We start from the raw sequence: 25,213 nt of genomic DNA, 5'->3' as shown, positions 1-25,213 counted from the left end.
GTTTCTTCCAGACTTTTTTCTCGGGGGGGGGGGGGGGGGGGGGGCTTTTGAAATGTTGGGGGGGGGGCGGCGGACACTAGTAAAAGTGTATGTTTACTATATAAAATCCATCTCGTTCGGGGGGGGGGGGGGGGGGGTAGACCTTCTTCGAAGAGATGCCTGGAAGAAACTCTGAACAGGGCAACTTTCTGCTTACGAAGAAATCGGTGAAAGAAGATGGGGCACACTCGAGGGTTACACTACATAGACGAGCTACACCTGGAGTCAAATTGAGAAAATGGCACATGGAAAGAATTTTTTTTATTGGCATCCCATACTCCAGCAGAGGGGATGATGATGTACATATGGTTTGACTTAGCATAACATAGGTCTCATATTATGAAAGCTGGATAACAACTCAGAGAATAATCTGATAAAGACGTCCAGGCAGATGGTGGCGGGGTGTGGTCTGAAACATGAAACGTTTACTTGTGGATTGGACATGGTGTGTGTCACATTTTACATTATTTGGTGGCTTCCACAAACGCGAACCTCAACTATTTAGAGGGGATTTAATGAAGACAGCTAATAACCACAAGGAGGGGGACGCTGTTGCATAGAGTGACTTAGAACCATCACACATCTCTCAAGGCCCATTTGCGTACGAGGCTGTCTCTAGCTATACCCTTTGCCTGTCGGAATGTTATGCCTCTAATTTTCAACTTTTGCTCGCTTTATTATCTCTTGACTATGGTATCCATCTGAGAGCAGTCCTGCCTCGCTAATATGTCTGCTCTCATGGTTAGCACATGGCTCTACCATCTCCACTTTCAGTTCTGCTCACTACTGTAAATGGTTGAAAAAAGTATTCTAATTCTATTTTTAACCCCTCATTTGAGAAGGTTCTCAATATTTGTCAAAAGCACTTGTTCTAAAAACTTCCTAATCTTAGACATTGCTCAATCTTTATAAAAGTGAAGGTGATGAATTTTTTTAAACCGATGCTGAACCTAACTTGTATTAGCATCATGTAAAAATACATTTACAAGAAATAAAATAATTTAAACTTCTATGTTAAGTAAAATCTAACTAGTTGTCCACAATGTGAATAAATAAAGATTTTTTTTAAGCAGACATACACAACAAACAAAAAAAACAACTCAGAATCATTGTCAACAAGAAAAAACACTAAATAAAATTTTATTGTACAGTACACATATTAAAAAATATATTACTATAAAATTCAATAAGACCATTTTAAAAATTGTTACTTATAAAAATCTGTCATACTGTTAACATTTTAAATATATGATGATACTTTGAATTTTCTACCGCCCTAAAGTCTGTATACAAAATCATGAAACTTAAAAAAAGAACCAGCAGCAAAACAAGTTTAATATAAATCATATCCTTAGATGTTATTGTGTTAGCCATCTACAGAGTACAAAACTTTCTATTAGCTTCTATCATCACAATGGCTCCAGCCAAACCCTAATTCTAACTTCAACACAATTACTTTGTCTGGGAAAACCTCCTTGTATCTTGTCATGTGACAAACATGCTCACTTAAACAATCGTATTAAAAATTCTTCTTAGAACAAATAATGTCATATTAAAAGTGTCAAGTGAGATAGGAATGTAATAAGCACAAAGTACTAATTACAATAATTTACATCATTGTTCCATGGGTTTTAAAAAAGCTGTCCATAAAAAAACCCATTCTACTACATTCTCACAAACTGCTGAAAGAAAGTTATCCTGCAAAGGTCTTTACTATTTCATCATGTGTAAAACATACAGATTTATTTAGAAAATAATTTGGCATAAAAAATATATACAAAAGGCTTGTTTTAAGGCAATGTTCAAAGAAAATTAATAGCTGCAGAAACCAGTCCTTGAATAACTGTAAATGTCTGAAGAGACAATTATAGAGTGAGACTTTTGTTGAATCTCTAAAAGAATAAAAAAAATGTTCCTTTCACATAATTTGCAAGCAAGATTAGCAATCATTTACACAAGATTATGTCAACTTATTTATCCACAATCAATCAACCTTCAGGATTAAACATGTAAGACTTTTCTTACAATATGCACAACTGGATCTTATATTATAACACCATTAAGCATCAATCATCCGGCACCTGATTTCTTTTTTTATGTCGCAGGAAATGGTCTCTCAAACTGGTTTTACGTTTAAATAATTTCCCACAAATAGTACACAGAAAAGGCTGTGCTGTAGTATGCACAGCTAAGTGTCGATTTAGCATACTCTTAAAAAAAAAAGATTTATCACAATGCTCACAAGGAAAAGGATTATCTTTTGTGTGGACACGACGGATATGTATTCTTAAATATGCAGGAATAGAAAAAGTTTTATCACACTCATTACATTTGTGAGCTTTTACTTTTATATGCAAACGTCGATGTTTATATAAACAATGTATGTTTAAAAAAGTTGAACCACACTGCACACAAGTGTATTTTTTTTGCATTGAATTTGAATGCAATTTATAATGGTTATTTAAACAAGTTTTAGAAGCATAAGATTTACCACATACATCACAAAGATAAAGTTTCACTTTTGTGTGCACAACATAATGTTGTTTTAAAAGGCTGTCACAGGAATATATTTTCCCACAAATATCGCAAATGCAAGGCCTTTTTCTCTTTCTTTTCTTCAAAGATATTTTTTTAGGTTGAGGCTTCTCTGTTAAATGCTTCTGCATATGCTTTTTGATACAATCCATTTTATTTAAATGTTGGTTGCACAAGTCACAAACAACAGGAAGGCCACTTTTGAAAGAGTTAGTGTAAACTGAGTGCAAAAAAATATGTTCTTTCAAAGAACCTGCATTATAAAATACTTGACGACATTTATAACAATCGTAATTCTTTAATTTTGTGTGCCTGGCATAATGTATTTCCAAACTAGATTTGCAAATATATGATTTACCACAAACATCACAAATGAAAGCAGGCTTTATTTCTTTACTACCAATATTTTTAAATACATGTCGATTATTTCTTTTGCCTCTGGACTCTAAAATGGATTCCATCTGAGCTAAACTTGCTTGCGATTTGCCTGATAAATGCCGCATCAGATGCGTTTCAAAAGATTTCATTGAAATATATCTTTTGTTACACAAGTTACAAGTGAAAGTATTGCCATACTTTAAACAGTCTCTGTAAGTAATTGCTTCAACACAAGTTTGAAGTTCATTAAAACACGCTTGTTCGAAAAAAAAGCTTTTATCATCAATAATCTCTGACTTGATTTTATTCTTAATGTCACACATAGACTCAGAAGAGAATGAAGGAATATTTAAGATATCCGGTTTCATTTCAATAGGAAATTCCATTTTTACTGATGAATTGTTTGTGCTGGGCATCAATTTTTGTGAGGAACTGGTCTTCTAAGGAGCTGAATATCCATCTTTAGTCAATTACTCTAAGCTAAAAAAAAAAAACAACAAAAAACAATGAAGCCAATTGACTATACATTTTAAAAGTACTATATAAAAGCATATAAAAGATGATACACAAACTACTTCAAGATATATTTAAATTAAGCAAGAGCACATTAAAAAAATAAATAAATCATAAAACTCTGATTTTAAAAATTAGTGAAGTGAAATTGATTTAAAATGGACTGCTTCCTAAAATCAAAAGGTTAATTGATGTTATTTAAACGTGTAAGAAAAATTAAAACAGGTATTTAATTAGTATGGCAAAATGCCATAAAAATATTTCGGAAGATGTTTTGGAAAATGTTTATAATATCATTTTAAAATTATAAGCAGAAAGGTGCACAAATTTAAGACTTGAACTCTAAAATGAAAATATGATATTGTCTCATGTTCAGCTCCATAATAATTATAACATAGGTTCTGATTTCAAACAAGACCTGCATACTTTTTAAAATGGAATGATACATTAATTTTGCTAGTACTCTAAATTGAATACATGTTAAATATTAAAAGAGACAACATATGGGCTAGAGATTTTAATACAAAATATCATACAGGCTACTGAATAATAATAAACACCTGCTATTAGTCTATTTGTAAAAAACAAAAACTATGGTCGAATTAAAAAGAACTAAGCTTAATTTAAGTGAGTAGGGGATATACTGGTTTAAGACATTGGGTTGTAGTTCCAACTAATTAACAGCTAAAAAATTCTGTGGTAATGAAATTAAAGCCAATTGAGGAATATAAATAAGGTAACTGCAGGATATAGAGAAGCCAGATTCTAGCCGGAAAAAGATGTGTATAGCTCTACAATTACCCGGTTTTTATTGTCATCAACATGTTTTCTGTTTAGAACTATGTGATGTCTTGATGGGACAGGGATTAACATGATAAATACTCAAATAGTCAAATAGTAGATTTAAATAGGCCATTAAAATGCTAAGTGACTATGCTTATTGCCAAGCATTATTTGAATTCCGTAGGACACATTCTGAAATTTTGGGATTTGCCATCTTCTGATTATAAAAGCTTAGTATATCGTTTGCTAGCACATCGGGTGTGGTAGAGTTGACCCAGTGGGAGTTAAGTTCATAGCCCTAGAGCTCCGAGTTTGAACCCGTGGCTAGCACGATTGGTATTAGTGCCTTTTGACGGGTTTTTTTTTTTATGGAAAACGTCAAGTGTGAATTTTTTTAGATTTTTGAAATTTTTAATAAAATTTCCAAAACTTGTCACTCGCATAATTTCTTGCTTAAGTATTCTAGCCCGCAGGTGAAAACTCCAACAATACTGTGAGTTCAGCAGGCCTATAGTCATTCGTCATAGAATGAACACAACTTCTAGTTCAGATCGTGTCTTAACTTTATCCCCCCCCCCCCAATTAAAGATTGAGGGTTATGGTATAGTTTATAGTATAGCTACATTTTCTCTCTAGGTAGCATGCGACCTAAAAATAGATATTAATATTGAAACTGCAAAATTTTTATGCTAGTTGTCAAAGGCTGATTTGTACTAAAAAGTAAAGGGGCATAAACAGATTATTAGATGGTAGAAAAAAATAATTAAACTCTATAGAAAGTCTATAGCCTAGGCCTAATGAAGTTCTCGACAAATTTTAATGAGTTATCTTCCCTTTTTAAAGCGTAGAGTTCATTCCATTTAATTTATGGCAGGCCTGTTATTACTACTGTACTATTAACTATTAGCCATTAGCACCAGTGGCGTAGCGAGGTCGGGTGTCACCCGGTGCGGCACTTAATCGTGTCACCCCCCCAGAGGCATAGAGACCCTTCCCAGGGACAAACTTTCAAATTTTCGATTTGCACCCCCCCCTCGAGTTTTTCTCTATATATTTTGCTATTTTTTGCCTTGGTGTCACCTCCCTAAATGGTGTCACCCGGTGCGGTCCGCACCCCCCGCCCCCCCCCCCCTCGCTACGCCCCTGATTAGCACTATTAACTATTAGATCTAGTAGTATAAGATTAGACTATTGCTATTACTATTGAAATTATTAGGCCTACAGAATAGAATAACTTAAATTTACTTAAGTCAAATAAGCGGGTAAAACTCCATTTTAGCGTATTTTATTCCCCGTTTCACGTTCACCTCAAGCTGAGCGTATTTTATTATTATTATAAACACAACCGAAAAAACGCTAGGAAAACATTGGGCTTATTTCTTTATGAATTTTTGTTTTCGTTTTTGATAATTTACTTTTGTCAAAACTTTAGAAAAATCCAAATTTGGAATATTGAATGTGCTATGATTTGAGATGAGGCTATGACGATGTATGTAGTATGTATTGTTAGTCAAGCAAGTCTAATCCAGTGTTTTTCTAACGTGTTTGTGTGCTTTGGTTGTTTTGATAATAAAAATAAAATATGCTCAATCGGAGGTGAATGTGAAGCGGCTAATAAAATACGCTAAAATTTTAAAATGGAGTTTTACCAAATTGGTCCAAATGTTAGATTTCCAACCAAAAATATTAAAATAAAAGGTAATCTATCGTTTTAGGTACGTAAAATCGCCCGCGACTAGTAATGTGAAAAACAGGTGACTCCTTACATTTTAATAATTATTTCACAATTTGAGGAGGATTTATGTTTTGAAAAATACAAAAATGTTTCCTTGTTTCATTTATGTACCTGTTTTTAAACAATTGAATTAAAACTTTTCACTAATAAATGAACACCAGCGATGTTTCCAACTGATGCAACCATGCTCATTTACTATAGCAGCCATCTTGTTAAAGTTTTTTTGTATAGACTTATAGCGCCAGATTCAGGCGGAAGTCACTCTATTCTACAAACGGCTGCTGTTTATATAGCAAATCTTGCTTGCAGACACTGCTGTTTAAAGTTAATTTCTGGCCTATATTGATATATTTAGCCATTGATTTATGTTTATTATTCATTCATCTATAATATTTGACACAAACATATCACAATATACTTCTATTACAGCCTTGACAATGAGGTAACGTTTTCGTACATTAATAGCCGCGGGCGATTTTACGTACCCAAAACGATAGATTACCATTTTAATAATTATGGTAATCTATCGTTTTGGATACGTAAAATCGCCCGCGATTTGTAATGTGAAAAACAGGTGACTCCTTAAATTTTAATAATTATTTCGCATTTTGAGGAGGATTTATGTTTTAAAAAATTCAAAAATGTTTCCTTGATTCATTTATGTACCTGTTTTTAAACAATTGAATTAAAACTTTTCCGTAATAAATGAAGACTAGCGATGTTTCCAACAGATGCAACCATTCTCAGGTAATCTATCGTTTTGGGTACGTAAAATCGCCCGCGATTTGTAATGTGAAAAACAGGTGACTCCTTAAATTTTAATAATTATTTCACATTTTGAGTAGGATTTATGTTTTAAAAAATTCAAAAATGTTTCCTTGATTCATTTATGTACCTGTTTTTAAACAATTGAATTAAAACTTTTCCGTAATAAATGAAGACTAGCGATGTTTCCAACAGATGCAACCATGCTCATTTACTATAGCAGCCATCTTGTCTAAGTTTTATTTTTAAAAGCTTTTAGCGCCAGATTCAGGGGGAAGCCACTCTATTTTACAAATGGCTCCTGTTTATATAGCAAATCTTGCTCTCAGACACTGCTGTTTAAAGTTAATTTCTGGCCTATATCGATATATTTAGCCATTGATTTAGGTTTATTATTCATTTATCTATAATATTAGACACAAAAGTATGACAATAAACTTCTATTAAAGCCTTGACAATGAGGTAACGTTTTCGTACATAAATAGCTGCGGGCGATTTTACGTACCCAAAACGATAGATTACCTTATTTACTAATATTTAGGCCTATTCACATTTAGTTTTAGAGTATTTTAGAGGAGGATTTTCGGATTTATGTTTTGAAAAATATATCAAAAATGTTTCCTTGTTTCATTTATGTAGGCCTAGGCCTACTTGTTTTTAAACAATTGAATTAAAACTTTTCAGTAATAAATGAAGACTAATACTAGCCGCGGGCGATTTAACGTACCTAAAACTAAAACGATAGATTACCAAATTCAAATAAAATAGGGTAAAGGAGGGCGTTAAGAGCCACACTTTTTAGCACCTGTACATTTTTAAAGATTTCTACTAATCTAAGAATTTTTTAGTATTGAAAATATGGCAAAATTATTCTAACATATTTTACACAATATAAAAATAATAACAAAGTGTATTAAATATACTTTAAATGGGTTTAATTGAACATTTATTGTCATACCCCCAAAATCAGCATTTGGGGTGAAAGGAGCCGGGCAATGGGGCAATAAGTATTATCTCCTAGTTTAGACTAACACCGCAATAAAAATAATTAATTTCTAACCCCAAAATTGTTAATGCTGTGTACACACACTTTAACTGATACTAGCTATCACTAGGCCCCAATGGGCCCAGTCTACAATTGATACAATTGCAGGTGTACATAGGGCCTAAGCCCTAAAGTCTAGTAGTTTACAGTAGGCACATTAGTATGCCTAGTGTGTAGCTAGTATACTAGTGTGTAGCTGTCCAGAGTTAACATTCTTGTATGTAAAAAGGGGTGGTACTAACTAATCTGCCTTAATGCTTTCCCCTGATAAGCCATGTGTGCTATACATTACATAACATGACATGGAGGTGAGAAATGTTGAGGGGAGAGCAGTTGTACTGGTTTCCCCTTTGTTCTCCTTGTTGGACCCTGAGGGCCATAAATTACATAAGGAGATGCTATCTCTGGTTGGCTGAGATCTAAGAACTAAGTCCATGCTACCTACAAAGAGATAAGTTTTATAGTGGGTTAGATACAGGTGGGGGCTGGGTATCATGGGGGTGATAAATTGTGAGGGGAGAGCAGTGGTACTGGTTTCCCCTTTGTTCTCCTTGCTGGACCCTGAGGGCCATAAATTACATAAGGAGATGCTATCTCTGGTTGGCTGAGATCTAAGAACTAAGTCCATGCTACCTACAAAGAGATAAGTTTTATAGTGGGTTAGATACAGGTGGGGGCTGGGTATCATGGGGGTGAGAAATTTGAGGGGAGAGCAGTGGTACTGATTCCTCTTTGGTCTCCACCCTGCTAGACCATGAAGGTCATATATTACATATATTAATATATATATATTACATAACATGCCACCCCAGATTGTCTGAGATCTGTAACTGTAATCCATGTTACCTACAAAGAGATGAAGTTTTGTAGTAGGCCAGAAACTGGTGGGGGCTGGGTATCATGGGGGTAAGAAATTGTAAGGGGGGAGCAGTGGTATTAATGTATCTGTTTACTTCCCTGCTGGACCATGAGGGTCATAAATTACATAACATACCACCCCAGATTGGCTGAGAACTAAGAGCATTTATTCCTGTAACCTACAAAGAGATTAGAAGTTTTATGGTTGGTTAGAAACAGGTGGAGGCTGAGTCGGCTGTATTGCCCCTTAGGGGTAATAAATACATGTACCATTTTAAAAATTACCTTGCTAACATCAGATGGCTGAATTTTTACTTTTTAGCAGGTTAGAATTGTATTTCTATCATTTAGACACAAGTTTGTTTAACAATTAATACATTTTGTGTTAACTATTCCTATATCAGTGTCATATTCAGTGGTCTAATAAATGAGAAACTTGCACTTAGGGTTTCAAGAGCCACATAACAGTATCTGTTATAACTTTTCTAAACAGGCAAGCTAGTGGACAACATTAATGTATTCATGTAGATTTAGTTATTATCTAACAAATAAAACCATTATGGTAATGATCAGTCAAGTTTTACTCTGATAATGATAAAAACTTTATAGCATGGTAAAATGGGACAAATGTCGGCCATTTTGTTTTGGCACCAATAATCACTGTGCAAAAAAAATTCACCAAAATAAAACTATTCTAGCCATAGCTATAAAAATAGTGTTAAAATGTACAACAACCAATGCTCTAATACAGGAACAAAGAATGGGCTTGAAAAACTCATTTGGTTTATTACAAAGTAAAGTTCCCCAAGTTATGTCTATTTGGAAAAAAAGTTCACAAAATGGTTTTATGGAGGGTAAACGGAAAAAAAGTCACAGGAAAAAAAAACACAGAAAAAAAGTCACAGTTTTTGCTAGGAAAAAAAGTCACAGAAAAAAAGTCACAGTGGAAAAAATTTTTTGGAAAAAAAGTCACAGAAATAAAGTCACAGAAAAAAAGTCACAAAAATATTTTTAGAAATATTTTTTTTATTTGTTTAGAATTGTAAAATTTTGTATGTTTCTTGTTGTGGGTTGTATTTTTTTATAGCATAAATTATTTATAGACGTTAAAAGCATTATGGTTTATAACAATTGTAAGTAAAAATACTCTAATATAATTTACACAACAATCTCAACTTTTGTTACGTATTTAGTTAAAAACGCGGTAGATAATTTAACTATAAAAAAAATTTAGGCACATTTCGCCGTAGGCTATTCTCTGGTCGGCCTCTCCTCAGTAGGCATTGTCCGAACATATTTTGTGTTGTTGACGTCATGCGTCAATGACAGCATTTGAACCTTGTCGGCTTTCTTTTTTGATCCTAAGTGTTGTTATGTAACGAGCGTGATAAATGTGGGCAGTAAAGGTGGTTGAACTAAACATCTAAACATAACTATTGTGGCCATGAGTTGAGGGCAGCAAGTCAGACGAACTTACCATTTCACGGTAATTTAATGTTGGTATTTAAAAAAAAAACAGGATTAAAACCGTGGACTTTGGAGCATTCTATTAAACGCTACTAATCTTAAGTTTAAAATAATTACAATCTACATACTTCATACTAAATATTTTTAGATGAATTATAAAAATTCCTATGCGTATACAGCCTACACACATTACATTACATTTAATTAATCCTAAGTTAATTTGCACTCTCTGAATATTTAATAGGGTAAAGGAGGGCGTTAAGAGCCACACTTTTTAGCACCTGTACATTTTTAAAGATTTCTACTAATCTAAGAATTATTTAGTAATGAAAATATGGCAAAATTATTCTAACATATCTTACACAATATAAAAATAATAACAAAGTCTATTGAATATACTTTAAATGGGTTTAATTGAACATTTATTGTCATACCCCCAAAATCAGCATTTGGGGCGAAAGGAGCCGGGCAATGGGGCAATAAGTATTATTATTATCTCCTAGTTTAGACTAACTCAGCAATAAAAATAATTAATTTCTAACCCCAAAATAGTTAATGCTGTGTACACACACTTTAACTGATACTAGCTATCACTAGGCCCCAATGGGCCCAGTCTACATTTGATACAATAGCAGGTTTACATAGGGCCTAAAGTCTAGTAGTTTACAGTAGGCACATTAGTATGCCTAGTGTGTAGCTAGTATACTAGTGTGTAGCTGTCCAGAGTTAACATTCTTGTATGTAAAAAGGGTTGGTACTAACTAATCTGCCTTAATGCTTTCCCCTGATAAGCCATGTGTGCTATACATTACATAACATGACATGGAGGTGAGAAATGTTGAGGGGAGAGCAGTGGTACTGGTTTCCCCTTTGTTCTCCTTGCTGGACCCTGAGGGCCATAAACTACATAAGGAGATGCTATCTCTGGTTGGCTGAGATCTAAGAACTAAGTCCATGCTACTTACAAAGAGATAAGTTTTATGGTGGGTTAGATACAGGTGGGGGCTGGGTATCATGGGGGTGAGAAATGATGAGGGGAGAGCAGTGGTACTGGTTTCCCCTTTGTTCTCCACCCTGCTGGACCATGAAGGTCATATATTACATAACATGCCACCCCAGATTGTCTGAGATCTGTAACTGTAATCCATGTTACCTACAAAGAGATGGTGGGCCAGAAACTGGTGGGGGCTGGGTATCATGGGGGTAAGAAATTGTAAGGGGGGGGAGCAGTGGTATTAATGTGTCTGATCACTTCCCTGCTGGACCATGAGGGTCATAAATTACATAACATACCACCCCAGATTGGCTGAGACCTAAGAACATTTATTACTGTTACCTACAAAGAGATTAGAAGTTTTATAGTTGGTTAGAAACAGGTGGGGGCTGAGTCGGCTGTATTGCCCCTTAGGGGTAATAAGTACGTGTACCATTATAAAAATTACCTTGCTAATATCAGATGACTGAATTTTTACTTTTTAGCAGGTTAGAATAGTATTTCTATCATTTAGACACAAGTCTGTTTAACAATTAATACATTTTGTGTTAACTATTCCTATACCAGTGTCATATTCAGTGGTCTAATAAATGAGAAACTTGCACATAGGGTTTCAAGAGCCACATAACAGTATCTGTTATAACTTTTCTAAACAGGCAAGCTAGTGGACAAAATTAATGTATTTGTGTAGATTTAGTTATTATCTAACAAATAAAACCATTATGGTAATGATCAGTCAAGTTTTACTCTAATAATGATAAAAACTTTATAGCATGGTAAAATGGGACAAATGTCGGCCATTTTGTTTTGGCACCAATAATCACTGTGCAAAAAAAATTCACCAAAATAAAACTATTCTAGCCATAGCTATAAAAATAGTGTTAAAATGTACAACAACCAATGCTCTAATACAGGAACAAAGAATGGGCTTGAAAAACTCATTTGGTTTATTACAAAGTGAAGTTTCACAAGTTATGTCTTTTTGGAAAAAAAGTTCACAAAATGGTTTTATGGAGATGAAAAATTTTAAGGAAAGAGCAGTGGGATTAAATCTTGTCTCATCCTCTCCCTATTGGACCAAGTGGGTCATAAATTACATAAAATGAATCCTCTGCTTCTCTGTTATCAAAGAACAGCAGTGGTTGTTACCTCAGAAGTAGATTAGCAGTGTTATTGGGGGTTTTGTGGGGGTGGGGTGTTGATTGGGGCTTAATACCACACGGCTCTTAACGCCCTCCTTTACCCTACATAAAAGTATTAACAAGTATCATGCAAATATTAATATATATTTGTGACTTTTTTTCCTGTGACTTTTTTTCCTGTGACTTTTTTTCTGTGTTTTTTTTTCCTGTTTTTTTTTTTCCTGTGACTTTTTTTCCTACAATCTTATGGAGATGAGAAGTTTTAGGGAAAGAGCAGTGGGATTAAATCCTGTCTCATCCTCTCCCTATTGGACCAAGTGGGTCATAAATTGCATAAAATGAATCCTCTGCTTCTCTGTTATCAAAGAACAGCAGTGGTTGTTACCTCAGAAGTAGATTAGCAGTGTTATTGGGGGTTTTGTGGGGGTGGGGTGTTGATTGGGGCTTAATACCACACGGCTCTTAACGCCCTCCTTTACCCTAGATGTACTACTACTTAGTACTACATTAGTATTTACTACTATTTATTTTTATACTATGATACTTCGGCCTCGGCCTAAGATATCTAGATCTACCTAAAAATTATTATTTTGAATTGTAGTTAGTAGTTACATACGTCTCATACGACCTGTCTGTTATTTTTATAGCAGCTGAAGTCTAGTAGATCTAGATCTAGATCTTGTAAGTCAAGAGAGTAGAGTCAAGATCCACACCACTAGCCGCACTAGCCAAAAGCCGCGCTCTTGACGCGCTGATCTTTCCGGAAATCCAAAATGACAACATTAAAAATAAACCGGGAGTGATCTCCCCGAAACTTTCTCAAATAATTTGGCCGATTCTAGTCGGAATAAGATACGCATGCGATACGCATGCGCAATGGAGAGAAACTACGACTAGCCTTAGCGGCGATGTTTTCGATGGTACTGCGCATGCGTGTGTTTACAACCGCAGAACCCTAATACCAACCCTAATCCTATCCTTAACCCTATCCCTATCCCTAACCCTAGCCCTAATCCTATCCCTAACCCTAGCCCTAATCCTATCCCTAACCCTATCCCTATCCCTAATCCTACCCATAACCCTCATTCTAACCCTAGCCATAGGTCACTGCGCATGCGCAGAATTATCTTTTGCCGAAAAATCTTATTCCGAGTAGACACTTCGATATTTTTATGTGAGATGGCAACTCGGAATATAGACATGATTTTTAATTACTTAAACTTTTAAAAATAGAATAGAATCTCGTAGAAAAAAGAATTGCGCACCAAGCGAATGCCAAAACAAAATATGCATAATAGTGCGGAATATTGTTTGTAGTACTTTATAAATTTACATGCGTTTTTTGAGAAATTGGAAATAGCGTAAATTACTACTTCCGGTCAACGGAAATTACTCAAAATTTGATAGAAGGTAGAGAATTAGATCTTTTACTTACATGTGAAATTTTATTTATCTGAAATAGTACTCAAGTTATAGGCTTTTGAAAAATTCAAAGTAAAAAAGTACCACTTCCGGTTATCGGAAATAGCTCAAAAGTTGATACAGATCTACGATTTTGATAAAAAACTTATATATGAAATTTCATCTACCTAGCTGTAACGGTACTCAAGTTATCGTGTTTACAGACACAAAGACAGATACACACATACACACAGACATACGGACAAGATTGCAAAATTATGTTTTTCCGTATCAGTGAGGTGTAAAACGTCGAGATTTCTTTTTTGCACGATTACAATACTTTTTCTACACTTCGTATATGCGAGAAAGTAAAAAAGGTATAAAAGAAAACAACCAAAAATAAAACGTGTGGAAAAAAAAATAACTGAAAGAGGTTAAATGAACAAAAAAAAAAAATCAGTTTTCTTCAGCAAGATATTCTCATTAACCCGGATAGAAGCATATTGCCCCTCCCCCCTCGCCCCACAACAACCAATAATGCGAAATAAAAATGAATACAAAATTTGTTTAAAAACGTTTGTAATGATAATCTTAACTTAATGTATTGAAAATTGTATATATATATATATATATATATATATATATATATATATATATATATATATATATATATATATATATATATATATATATATATATATATATATATATATATATATATATATATATATATATATATATATATATATATATATATCAAACATTTCTACCTTTAATGCGAAAAATTCCACCACTCTTCTGCGACATTCCTTGATTTCTTGTTTTGTAGCTCGTACATCATAAGGTTTTTATTTCAGTGTTTTATATGATTAGGCAGAGGCGTAGCGACCCTTCCCGGCGCCCAGGGACAAACTTTTCGATTTGCACCCCCCTCAAACTTTCGATTTGCACCCCCCTCAACCTTTCAATTTATTTTTCCAATCCATTTTGGCGCCCCCTAAGGTCGGCATCCGGGGACATATGTCCCCCCCCCCCCTCGCGACGCTACTGGGATTAGGTTAGGTCATCAACATTTGTATAGGCTGCCCATGCACATCCAAAAATCACTACACTAGAAGTGGTTTAAAACTGAGTTACAAATCCACAATAAAACTAATAAATAAACAGACATTGTGAACTAAATCAAAGATTATAATAACACTAGACTGTCCTGATTTGTTTTTTTTTTTTACAATTCTGTTATAATAAATGGTTTTACAATTAAGCTGAATATACTGTATGTTGAACCACATTTTCAGCTTGTAACACGATGTTAAGTGGCTTCAGTCAGAAAAACAACAATTATTTTACACAGATTAAAGTCGTAAAGCGTCATTAGTTGCCTATGACATGTTGCTATTGCTCTAAATAATAGACCCTTATCTAAGGAAAGATCTTTGTTGGATGGTTGTTACTGTTTACCACAACAGCTGACACCAGAGACCAATATTAAAAACAACAACACACACTAGAAACATAAAACCACAAAACATTATCTCAATTATACATTATAAACATGCAGTAGCTTCGCTAGTTCGGGTGTCAGCCGATGCGGCACATTATGGTGTCACCCTACCCCAGTCGTTGACTGACCTATTAGTTATTAAAATGTTCTACTAAACTATTATTTTCCTCTGTAAATTTAGCAGTTGGTGTCACCCCCCCCCCCTCGGGAGATAGCTTTTAAGCATGCGACGTTAATAGTAACGATGTTTATCCATAGTCGGTTATTAATATAGCTGGGTGTGCATTGTGTTTTCTCCATAGTTAGCTTGTTTACGTCATTGTGTGCCCCCCCCCCCCCCCCAACTTGTCGGGATTGTCAATTTGTACTTAAAATACTAAAAAAAAAAACTCTAACTAATTTTCAACTGAACTAGCAAAAAGCATTTTCTCTATATATTTAAAATATTATTTTTCTTGGTGTCAAGCCCCCCCCCCAGTGGTGTCACACGGTGCGGTCCGCACCCCCAGCCCCCGCCTCGCGACGCCTCTGCAAACATGAACCATACATATAGAACACAAATATATACCAAAATATGGACCTCAATCATAGAACACATATATGATCTCAAATACGCATTACACAGACAAGTAGACCTATATATAAACTGGATACAACGACTAAGAATAACAACAATAATGGTAACATGTAATGTAAGAGAAGAAATAATTGAACAGCTTTAATGTAACCGAATTATTTATTTGCTGATATTAATAGATATTTGAAATCAGTCGGCCTATATTATTTTATTTCGTCATTTTATTTCGTCACATCACATCGCCACCGTAATCGTCGCTGTTGGTTTCTTCTTCATCATCATCATCATCATCGTCGTAGTCATCGGAGTCACTAATTTCGTCTTCTTCGGCACAGAAATCGATCATCACTAGTCCTTCATTGAGCCAGTTATGCCTGCAGAAAAATTTATAGCTGCAATTGGATACTTCAGGTCCCTTTACCAGGACAGTGTGCACAATTAGAAAAGTTGGTTGCGTGGGTGGGGTGTTTGGGATAGTAAAATACCGGCTCATAGCAAATATATTTATAATATAACTATAATCATTGTTTCTTTCAGAGATAGCAATGCAATTAGAAAAATTAATGTATACTATAAACTAAAAGTAAAGAAAATATTTTAGAACTAGCGATTAATTGGGCAGAAGAAGTGGGGTTCACATATTTCTTGACCTCTGCATATGAAAGGAAGGTGTGGTCAGCACTTTGCCCAGCCGACTGCCCCTCCACCCCCCCTCCGCCGAAGAGATGCCTGGAAGAAACTCTGGTCAGGACGGTGCCGTAATAAGGCTATTAGTATTTTGATTAAAACAGTTTTGTTGTTAAACTAATCTTACCCAGTGATGCGTACTTTTTCATGTTACTATTTACCTTCTTTCATGCCCAGTGGCGTAGAATTCATGCATAAAAATGGTTAATGAAAATTTACTTCAGATAGGCCGTTTTCATTTTTTCACGGCCCGCTTAGAAACAGTTAAATCCACCCCTGATTAGAGCTATGTTAGCACTGTAAACAAAGCTGCAGCCAGTTTGTAAAAATAATCCCATGTATCTATTTACTGGAGACAGGAAAAGCTACGGATATAGTTTTTGGATTATGAACCGATATGAATGACAGGGTATGATGAATATGACATGATATTTATCAACACATGAACACTTTATTTAAAATGTCCAGAGTTTCTTCCACGCATCTTTCGCCACCCTTACTTTTAATAGTGTGCGACCCCCGAAAATTTCAAGTGCCCCCCCCCCCCCCGGAGAAAAATGCCTGGAAGAAACAGTTCACCTATCGTACCTGATCTCATTTTCGTCTATAAATTCCTGAACTGCTGGTTTTATTTTAGGCCTTCTGTTTTCGCTGAACTTCCCATAGCCAGTCACAACATAAATGTACCTGTCATCCTCACTGCGCCCCCCTGACTGATACACTGAGGAAGTTAAAACGGTCAATTTAAACTGATGGTCAGATACAACTTTTAAGCAGGCAGCTTGTAGAGATTTTCTGTTAAACTTAAAGAAAATAGTAACTATTTAATAGGGTATTTGATTTTAAAATCCTAATTTCTGTGTAAAATATTTTTTTGATCATCCAAGAATTGTACCACTTTTCAGATATATTTTTTTTCTAAGTCCAGATTAAGGCTATGTCCACGAGTCTTATTAACAAATGAAGGATTTGTGAACAACGTGGTCGGGCAGGATAGTATATTAATTATGATTGCAAATTCCTAATTTCCCGAGTTCGAACCCTTGGTAGATGAGGCTCGTTAGCTGGGGACGGCAAACTCCAAGAAAAAACTGCCAAAATTAAAAGCAACTGCTGCCTTGTAGTTTGTCCTTAGCTGGACAAAGTCTATGAAAGCAAATCCATAAAGAAAAGCAATATGAATCGGTGGTCATGTTTCTGTACATTTACCTTGCTGCATGTTGAAAAAGAAATCGTAGAACGTTTCCATAGCTTCACGTAAATAAAGTCCACGAAGGTCTAGTTTCTTCTCCGGCGGTTCACTGGTAACAGAAAATACAAATAGTAATGATTTTGTAACAATTTTGTTATTAAATATGGCCGAAATGTCGAAGAAGGAAAAGCCTATTCAAGTTTTACAGGTTGTTTCGTGAATATAGTAACGAGTGTTGTAAACAATTATTGGTTTATATGATGTAGCCCGTCCGAAGACTCACCCAATTTAATCTAAAAATATAATACACTTAAGAAATATTTAATTTCCAATTTGTTTTAAAAAATCTGTAAATTTCCCCCTCTAATAATATACAATTTTCAATTGGTATGGATGATGAGCCCCCCCCCCCCCCGCCCCACCCCCCCCTCTATGATCTGTAGTGTGGGCGCCCGTGTAGTTAAAATAATGAGCGGGATTAATGTAATGAAAGAAAAACGGTTATATACCTGTTTTCGACGTACGGGTCAAAGAGTCGAGTTCGTGCAGCTGGTTCTGCTGCCGGTGGTTCAGGCGTTGCCGGTCTAGCCGGAAGAGCCGGTCTAGCCGGAAGAGGCTGTATCACCGACGGTCCTGGTGTTGGTACCACCTGAAACATAGGTGGGGGTGGAGCAGTGTGCACCACACGCAGGCGTGTCACCACGCAAGGTGATGCTCCTGTTGCGATGGGTGGAATTTTGTATTTCTTCTCTTCTTTACTTGGGCCAGATTCTGAGCTTACGCCCCCAGTAGCGCCTGTGACGTTTCCACTCGTTACTCGAGCCGCAGAAGAGGATGGCGACGTAGAAGAAGATCCGCGAACATTGAGAGGTTCATCTCTTTGGTGAATTGTTGTCGTGTGTATTGTATTCACAGATGTCAGTACACGCGGTGGTACTTCGCTAACGATAGGTGGGATCGTGTATTTCTTCTCGTCTTTAAGTTGACCGGAAGTAGAATTCCCGGATCTCGTAGCGACTGGTGGGTTTCCGGTTGATAAAGGAACGGTGGAAGATGATTGGGTCGTTGAAGAAAAACCTGAAGTGAGTTGTAAAACATGCATCGTTTCCCTTCTAATGCTAGTCGGGAGTGTATGTATATTTTCACGTGAGTTTACAGAGCTAGAAGGCGAGGGAGTTCCTGTGGGTGTATCTACTACTCTACGTATTGGATTAGGCTGTGGTTGTCTGTCCATTAAGAACGTCCTGTATCTCAGCCCATCACAAGCGGTTGATGTAGAGCTTGTCTCTGGGATATGTGTTATATCAGTACCTTGAACTTCTTCACGTCGATCACCCAAAACAAAAATCTGTGCTGGAGATGATGTGACATGAACGTCCCATTCATGCGTAGGAAAGACATTGCTACCAGATGGAGATGGTGGTGCATTTTTTCGATGACGAACAGTAGGGGTTTCTTCAGATCCCGGCAGATTCGTTGACAGGTTAGAGTTTTGTTGTTGGCCGTTGACTGTTTGCGAGTTTTGAGTAAGTTCACTTCGAGGCGTAGCCGGCTGAGAAATATTCTTTAGAATAACAAACAAATAGGACTAATAAGGTGATCATCTTTTCGCCTAAAGACGTTCATACACCAGTATAAGTATGCATTTTTGGTTTATTATATTTCAACTAGCTATATCTATAAGTAATACAATAGGACGGGGTTTTCGGTAGGTAAAACGTGGGTGATGGGTGCGTAATGTAAACTAGAAAAGGAAATACAGCTAGGCATAGAGTTGACCACACTTTGTTATGCCGAGATCACATAAAAATGTCAGCTGTAGTATTGACCGTCGGGCCCGGAACTTTAATTTTGATAAGCAACAAAACATGGTAACCAATAATTTCTTTGAATACATTTCAAAATTACTAAAAATTAATTTTGTAAACACCTTGTTAACAGTTACAGCAAAGTAAATATTTAGATCTAAGTAGAAGGAGTTTATAATTTTCAAATTACACCCTTGCATTTCTAACCTTAGCTGCTATAGGAAAATTGGTGTAAGGTAGGTAGACTATATTTTATGTCGATTTCAAATTGAAAGCAATATCATACAATACACTACCTGTATAAAACCTAAAAGTAAAAACAGCAGTATCAGGAATACAACAATGCCTATTAATATTATTAAATCCATCATAGCTATACTTATGAACAACTGTAATTTGTAAGTTGATATTCTTTAATTAGAGCAACTGAAATATTACACATTTCCTGTTGGCGCAGTCTCACACTAGTTTCAACACGCAACACTAATCAAAAACGCAAGACGGAAGTGAACCGATATTGACATAGTGATCGTTCGGTCGTGAATTGATTAATTCATAGCTACATTCAACGTCAGAGGCGTGGAGAAAATGGGGTGGGGAGAGGGGGCTATAGCAAATTTTTTGTTGTAAATTATTTACCGTACACTCTTATTATTTTAGTTAGAATTTATTATTTAAATGGCGGATATAGTTTAATAAAATGTTTCAGTTCTTTAAAATGCGATTTCTGTTAGGGTTAATTAGGTCATTAGGTTAAGAGAGGGGAGGGGGGGGGGGGGGGGGGGGCGGGGCTTAGGATTTATTCTTAATGACGTCACGCGTTTTAAAATAAGTTTTTGTCTCAAAAAGCCAGACACCCGCCCTCAAATGACGTCACATCTTAGCCTACTACTCCTAAAAAAAAATTGCAATTTTTATTTCTTAAAACAGCGAGTTGTTTTTTCCAAATTGCTGAATTCGGCAGATGTTAAGTTTACAGATAAATTGATACAACGATTTACATTACAAATATTTAATAAAAAAAAACGCGAAATAAATGCTAAATTTTAGTTTGATACATCACTTTCTGGACCCCCCCCCCCCCCCCTTTTTTTCCCCTACACCCATCCCCACTCTTCACAAAAGTCCGAACACCCACCCCTTCCTCCTAGAAGAGTGATATAGTTAAAAAAAAGCCTCTGTGCTACTGTGACACGATTCTGAATCATTGCATGAACTCTCATTTTAATTCTAACTCCAACAGCGACTGTCGCAGAAAAAAAACCCCAAACAAAACAACAACGTTAGAACAATACAGTTTAGCCTCTCTGGAATACAGATTTTACATCGACTATTAAGCAGTCCATCATAAACGGCGACTCATCGCTGCTTACCATATGTTTCTGATCACGCCTGTGGTTTAAGAAATAAATTGATCTTATCGATCAATTTCTTAGGAGTATAGTAGTAAAATCGATACGTCCGTTGGTTATTCTACTTATGGTATCACAATAGTGTGTTGTGCACGGTAGATTGGTATGAAGTGTAACTGTAAAACTGCTGGATTGTTGGTTGCTTTGTATTGTCGAATAACGTAAATATAGGCCTGTACGGTGAACTTGTCAGACACATATGATCGAGCTAACGTCGTGATCTAGATAATTCAGAGTGGAAAGCGTTTGTGAATTCGAGAGTATGTATAATTTGAGATTTTATTTTGTTGAGATAGATTATGCGTGATGTGAAAAATACGAGGGTAAAAGCTCGATGACATAGGGACGAGTATAGTTTTGCTGGGATTGAATGACGAAACGCTTGTGTTTTAACACAAACGGAAATTGGATCGATCACATATCCTACAGATATACCTTTAATATATATATATATATATATATATATATATATATATATATATATATATATATATATATATATATATATATATATATATATATATATATATAAAGCAACATTAAAAATATGATAAAAATCTATTTACGCATTAATAGTTCCATGAGAAAAGGTAAAATAACATGATTAGGAGGGCTGCTAGAAATCGCCTACGATGAAATGTAATGATATTTCAAACGCAAAACAAAAAAGTAAATATAAAAGGTAGTTGAATTCTTATACCAGTAAAAGAAATAATTTTTCAGTGAACCGTAAAAATTTTTTAGTGATAGATCCTCTTTTTTTGTGCCTACCTGAATTCCTAGTGTCTCTGCAAGCAGAGTTTCTTCCAGGCACCTTTTCGGTAGACCCCCCCCCCTCCCGAGGAAAGTCTTCCGCCCATCCGAACGAAATGGAATTTATATAGAAATATATACTTTTAACGGTGTCCACCCTTCGGAAATTTTAGTCCGGTAGAAACACTTTCCCCAAGTAATAACACGCATAAAATGTTTCATAATAATCACCTTTTTTACAAGCTTTTATTTAACTCACTTCCTCTGTCGACAGTCTGTCGACAGTCTGTCGTCAGTCGTCAGTCTAGATCGAAACGCTGGAGTGAAAATTCAGTCACTTCTACTTGACCGATACGATTCACATTTGACACGTGGGTCAAGACATGAAGACAATGCAATCTGAAATTAAATTTTACTTAATTGGATGCCTAATTAATTTTTTATGAATTAATTAAAATTTGGACCGAATTAGTAGGCATGTCTATCCAACCACACCACACGCGTCATCACGTTCAATAGCTGCGCCATCAGGTTTAATAGCTGCGCTATCACGTTCAATAGACGCGCAATGGTTTTTAGTCATGTAACACTATTGTAAATAAAACATGTAAAGTACTGAAAAAAAAAATCATAAAAAACGTTTTAATAACAAGCTTTTATGTAATGATGCACTAAAAAGTAGAAAATAAATTATACACTACTATTTAAATTACTATAAAGAAAAGCGTGGGTCTCTTCTCAAATATTAGTAAAGGTATCCAATAGGTACTAAAGTACTAAAGTGACCCACGCTTTTCTTTATAGTAATTTAAATAGTAGTGTATAATTTATTTTCTACTTTTTAGTGCATCATTACATAAAAGCTTGTTATTAAAACGTTTTTTATGAATTTTTTTTTCTATTTTTGTTTTTCTATAGTTCATATACTATATACATTTAAATCATTAAGGGGAGGTCACCTTCAACTCTGACACTAAATAGTTTCAAAATAATGATACATTACTTACTAATAAAAAATAAATAACAATATGCAATTTTTAGGTTACAAAAATAGTCACAAAAACAAAGATTATACAAATTAGATGTTACAAATTTGAAATATCATAAAAACTAAAATAAGTGTGTGATATTACATTTTAATAAAAGCATATTGTTTGAAATCACAATTAAATACATCAATGAAAGTATACTAAATTGATAGTGTTCCGTTTACAGCCAATGTCCGATTAATTTTATTTTTACTAATAAAAAAAAAATATCAAGGTCCCCCCCCCCGGAGAAAAAAGAATGTAAGAAACACTGGACCCACGCTTTTCTTTATAGTTATTTAAATAGTAGTGTATAATTTAATTTCTAATTGCAGTATAGAGAGATATAGAGAGTCATTAAACCAAACAATCGATTAACAAAAGTCTCATTGTATTGTTTTAAAGTATTTTGTTAAATTGTTTTTAATTAACAGCTCTTCTATTTATATCAAGTGACGCCTGAAAATTCCACGTTTAAAAATATTTTTACCATCTGAGAAATTAGTTCCTTCTTAAAGAGACATTTTATAATATAGACGTCTACAACCACTGGAAAAACAAATGTAACGTAATGTGAGGTCTACTAATTCTACCAACACAACTTAGCTGCCTGCCATAATATGTATGGTATCAGCCTAGAAAATTTTAGTAAAAATTAGCCAGCGATAGTCTCTGAACCGACAGAGTAATCCAGCCGTTGGTCAGAACCTGTTCGTTTCAATCATGTTTATATATTCTGAAAAATAAATGTTTACAGTAAGTAACTGTTATATACATATTAGTAGAAATAAAAATGTGTTTTTAAATTATGTAATAAAGCACCATTGTTTAAATAAATTAAAACCAATGTAAAGGTATTTTAAAAATGTGAGTAACGGTTATTAATTCAGTATTTAAACCAATGCTTTTCTTATTAGTTAGTAAAATAGTTTTGCATTATCGTATATTCAAATACATTAATTTTATTTTTTCCCCTTTGTAGCGGATATATAAAACTGGTTATTAAAAATAATTGTTTTAAACATCAATATCAATCAATATAATTTATGTTAATATACTTTTCCTTTATTAAAAAAGGCAACGGTAGACAATCAACATCTGTACTTTATTAAAGTCTATAAATTACTTATAAATGCAATTATATTTTATAATTTTAATTGCGAATTTCTAAATTTAATAAATTAAATACATAAAAAAGCCGTTATAAACGTTTATATTTTTGTTGTAAACAACTTGACATTGCTTAAACGTTGTTATATATATATATATATATATATATATATATATATATATATATATATATATATATATATATATGTATATATTTGAACGCCCTGGTAATTAGAAATTTTTAACAGGTAAAAGATATTTGGACAAGAAACATTGTACTTGCAACACTGACATTTTAAAAAGATACCTTTGTATAGTTACATTAAACAAGTTATTTTTTACACTACGAATTTAGAGGTTATTTATGTTATTTACACAACTGAAAACAACAACAAAAATAAATACCCCCACCCTCCCACTAAAAACCATAAGAAGTAAAGTGAATAACACATTGCGGTGTATTAAAAAATATGGTTACAAATATTATTAAAAATAAAAATAGTACAATACACTGCAAGATATATGAGCAATTGGAATTTAGCTTTTTAATACAAGTTTATGTAAGAAAATTGTTTAAGTGTTTTTCTCATTTTAAAAGTTATGCAGTAAATAACGCTTTTACACAATTACAAATTAACTACTGAATCTTTGTAAACTTAAATCTGATTGGTTTCTCCGTGTCAATGAATGTCGTGTAAATAAATTCTGTGTTCCTGTGACCAGGGGACAAACTTTCAATTTGGCGCCCTCCTCGGGAATCAACCTTGTAATTTTCGATTTGCACCCCCCTCCTCAAACTTTCAATTTACACCTCCCCTCAAACTTTCGATTGCCCCCCCCCATATATTTTTGTATTTATAATATAATAAACCGGGAGTGATCTCTCCTAAACTTTCTCGAATATTCTTATATAACTTGGAATATAGACATGATTTTTAATTACTTAAACTTTTAAAAATAGAATAGAATCTCATAGAAAAAAACATTGCGCACCAATCGAACGCCAAAACAAAATGTGCATAATAGTGCGCAATATTATTAGTACTTTATAAATTTACATGCGTTTTTTGAGAAATCGGAAATAGCGTAAATTAGTACTTCTGGTCAACAGAAATTACTCAAAATTTGACAGACGGTAGAGAATAACATCTTTTACTTACATGTGAAATTTCATTTAGCTATCTGAAATAGTACTCAAGTTATAGGCTTTTGAAAAATTCAAAGCAGAAAAAGTACCACTTCCGGTTATCGGAAATCGCTCAAAAGTTGATCAGGATCTACGATTTTGATAGAATACTTATATATAAAATTTCATCAACCTAGCTGTAACGGTACTCAAGTTATCGTGTTTACACACAATCAGACAGACACACAGACTGACACACAGACATACGGACTAGATTGCAAAATTATATTTATCAGTGAGGTGTAAAACGTCGAGATTTGTAAAAATCTCGATTTTTTTTTTGCACGATTACAAGACTTTC

The 25,213-nt window shown here is 34.5% G+C and overlaps 2 protein-coding genes across 5 annotated transcripts; both read right to left on the bottom strand.

Annotated features, from left to right (window-relative positions):
• Window positions 1-1,235: 1,235 nt before the first annotated feature.
• On the bottom strand, window positions 1,236-13,002 carry LOC131956506 (zinc finger protein 184). 3 transcript variants are annotated; one of them, XM_059320984.1, is made up of 2 exons: window positions 12,968-13,002; window positions 1,236-3,432 (listed from the first exon to the last, which is right to left on the bottom strand). In XM_059320984.1, exon 2 carries the CDS (start codon window positions 3,366-3,368, stop codon window positions 2,106-2,108), a length of 1,263 nt encoding a protein of 420 aa, XP_059176967.1. In that variant the 5' UTR covers window positions 3,369-3,432; window positions 12,968-13,002; the 3' UTR covers window positions 1,236-2,105. The 3 variants fall into 3 exon arrangements, with proteins under 3 accessions (XP_059176967.1, XP_059176966.1, XP_059176965.1); XM_059320983.1 differs by having other exon boundaries at window positions 12,871-12,996; XM_059320982.1 differs by having other exon boundaries at window positions 12,883-12,996.
• Window positions 13,003-15,952: 2,950 nt separating this feature from the next.
• On the bottom strand, window positions 15,953-19,863 carry LOC131956504 (mucin-2-like). 2 transcript variants are annotated; one of them, XM_059320978.1, is made up of 5 exons: window positions 19,720-19,863; window positions 18,125-19,179; window positions 17,633-17,724; window positions 17,012-17,144; window positions 15,953-16,110 (listed from the first exon to the last, which is right to left on the bottom strand). In XM_059320978.1, the coding sequence occupies exons 1-5, from the start codon at window positions 19,792-19,794 to the stop codon at window positions 15,966-15,968; spliced, it is 1,500 nt and encodes a 499-aa protein (XP_059176961.1). In that variant the 5' UTR covers window positions 19,795-19,863; the 3' UTR covers window positions 15,953-15,965. The 2 variants fall into 2 exon arrangements, with proteins under 2 accessions (XP_059176961.1, XP_059176962.1); XM_059320979.1 differs by having other exon boundaries at window positions 18,125-19,167.
• Window positions 19,864-25,213: the final 5,350 nt, after the last annotated feature.

Source organism: Physella acuta, unplaced genomic scaffold (genome assembly GCF_028476545.2).
Source record: "Physella acuta isolate Inbredline_101_S28 unplaced genomic scaffold, ASM2847654v3 ptg001156l, whole genome shotgun sequence".
NCBI classification, from domain to species: Eukaryota; Metazoa; Mollusca; class Gastropoda; family Physidae; genus Physella; species Physella acuta.
The sequence above is the reverse complement of the archived record's forward strand: the minus strand, read 5'-3'. Positions and strand labels throughout refer to the sequence as shown.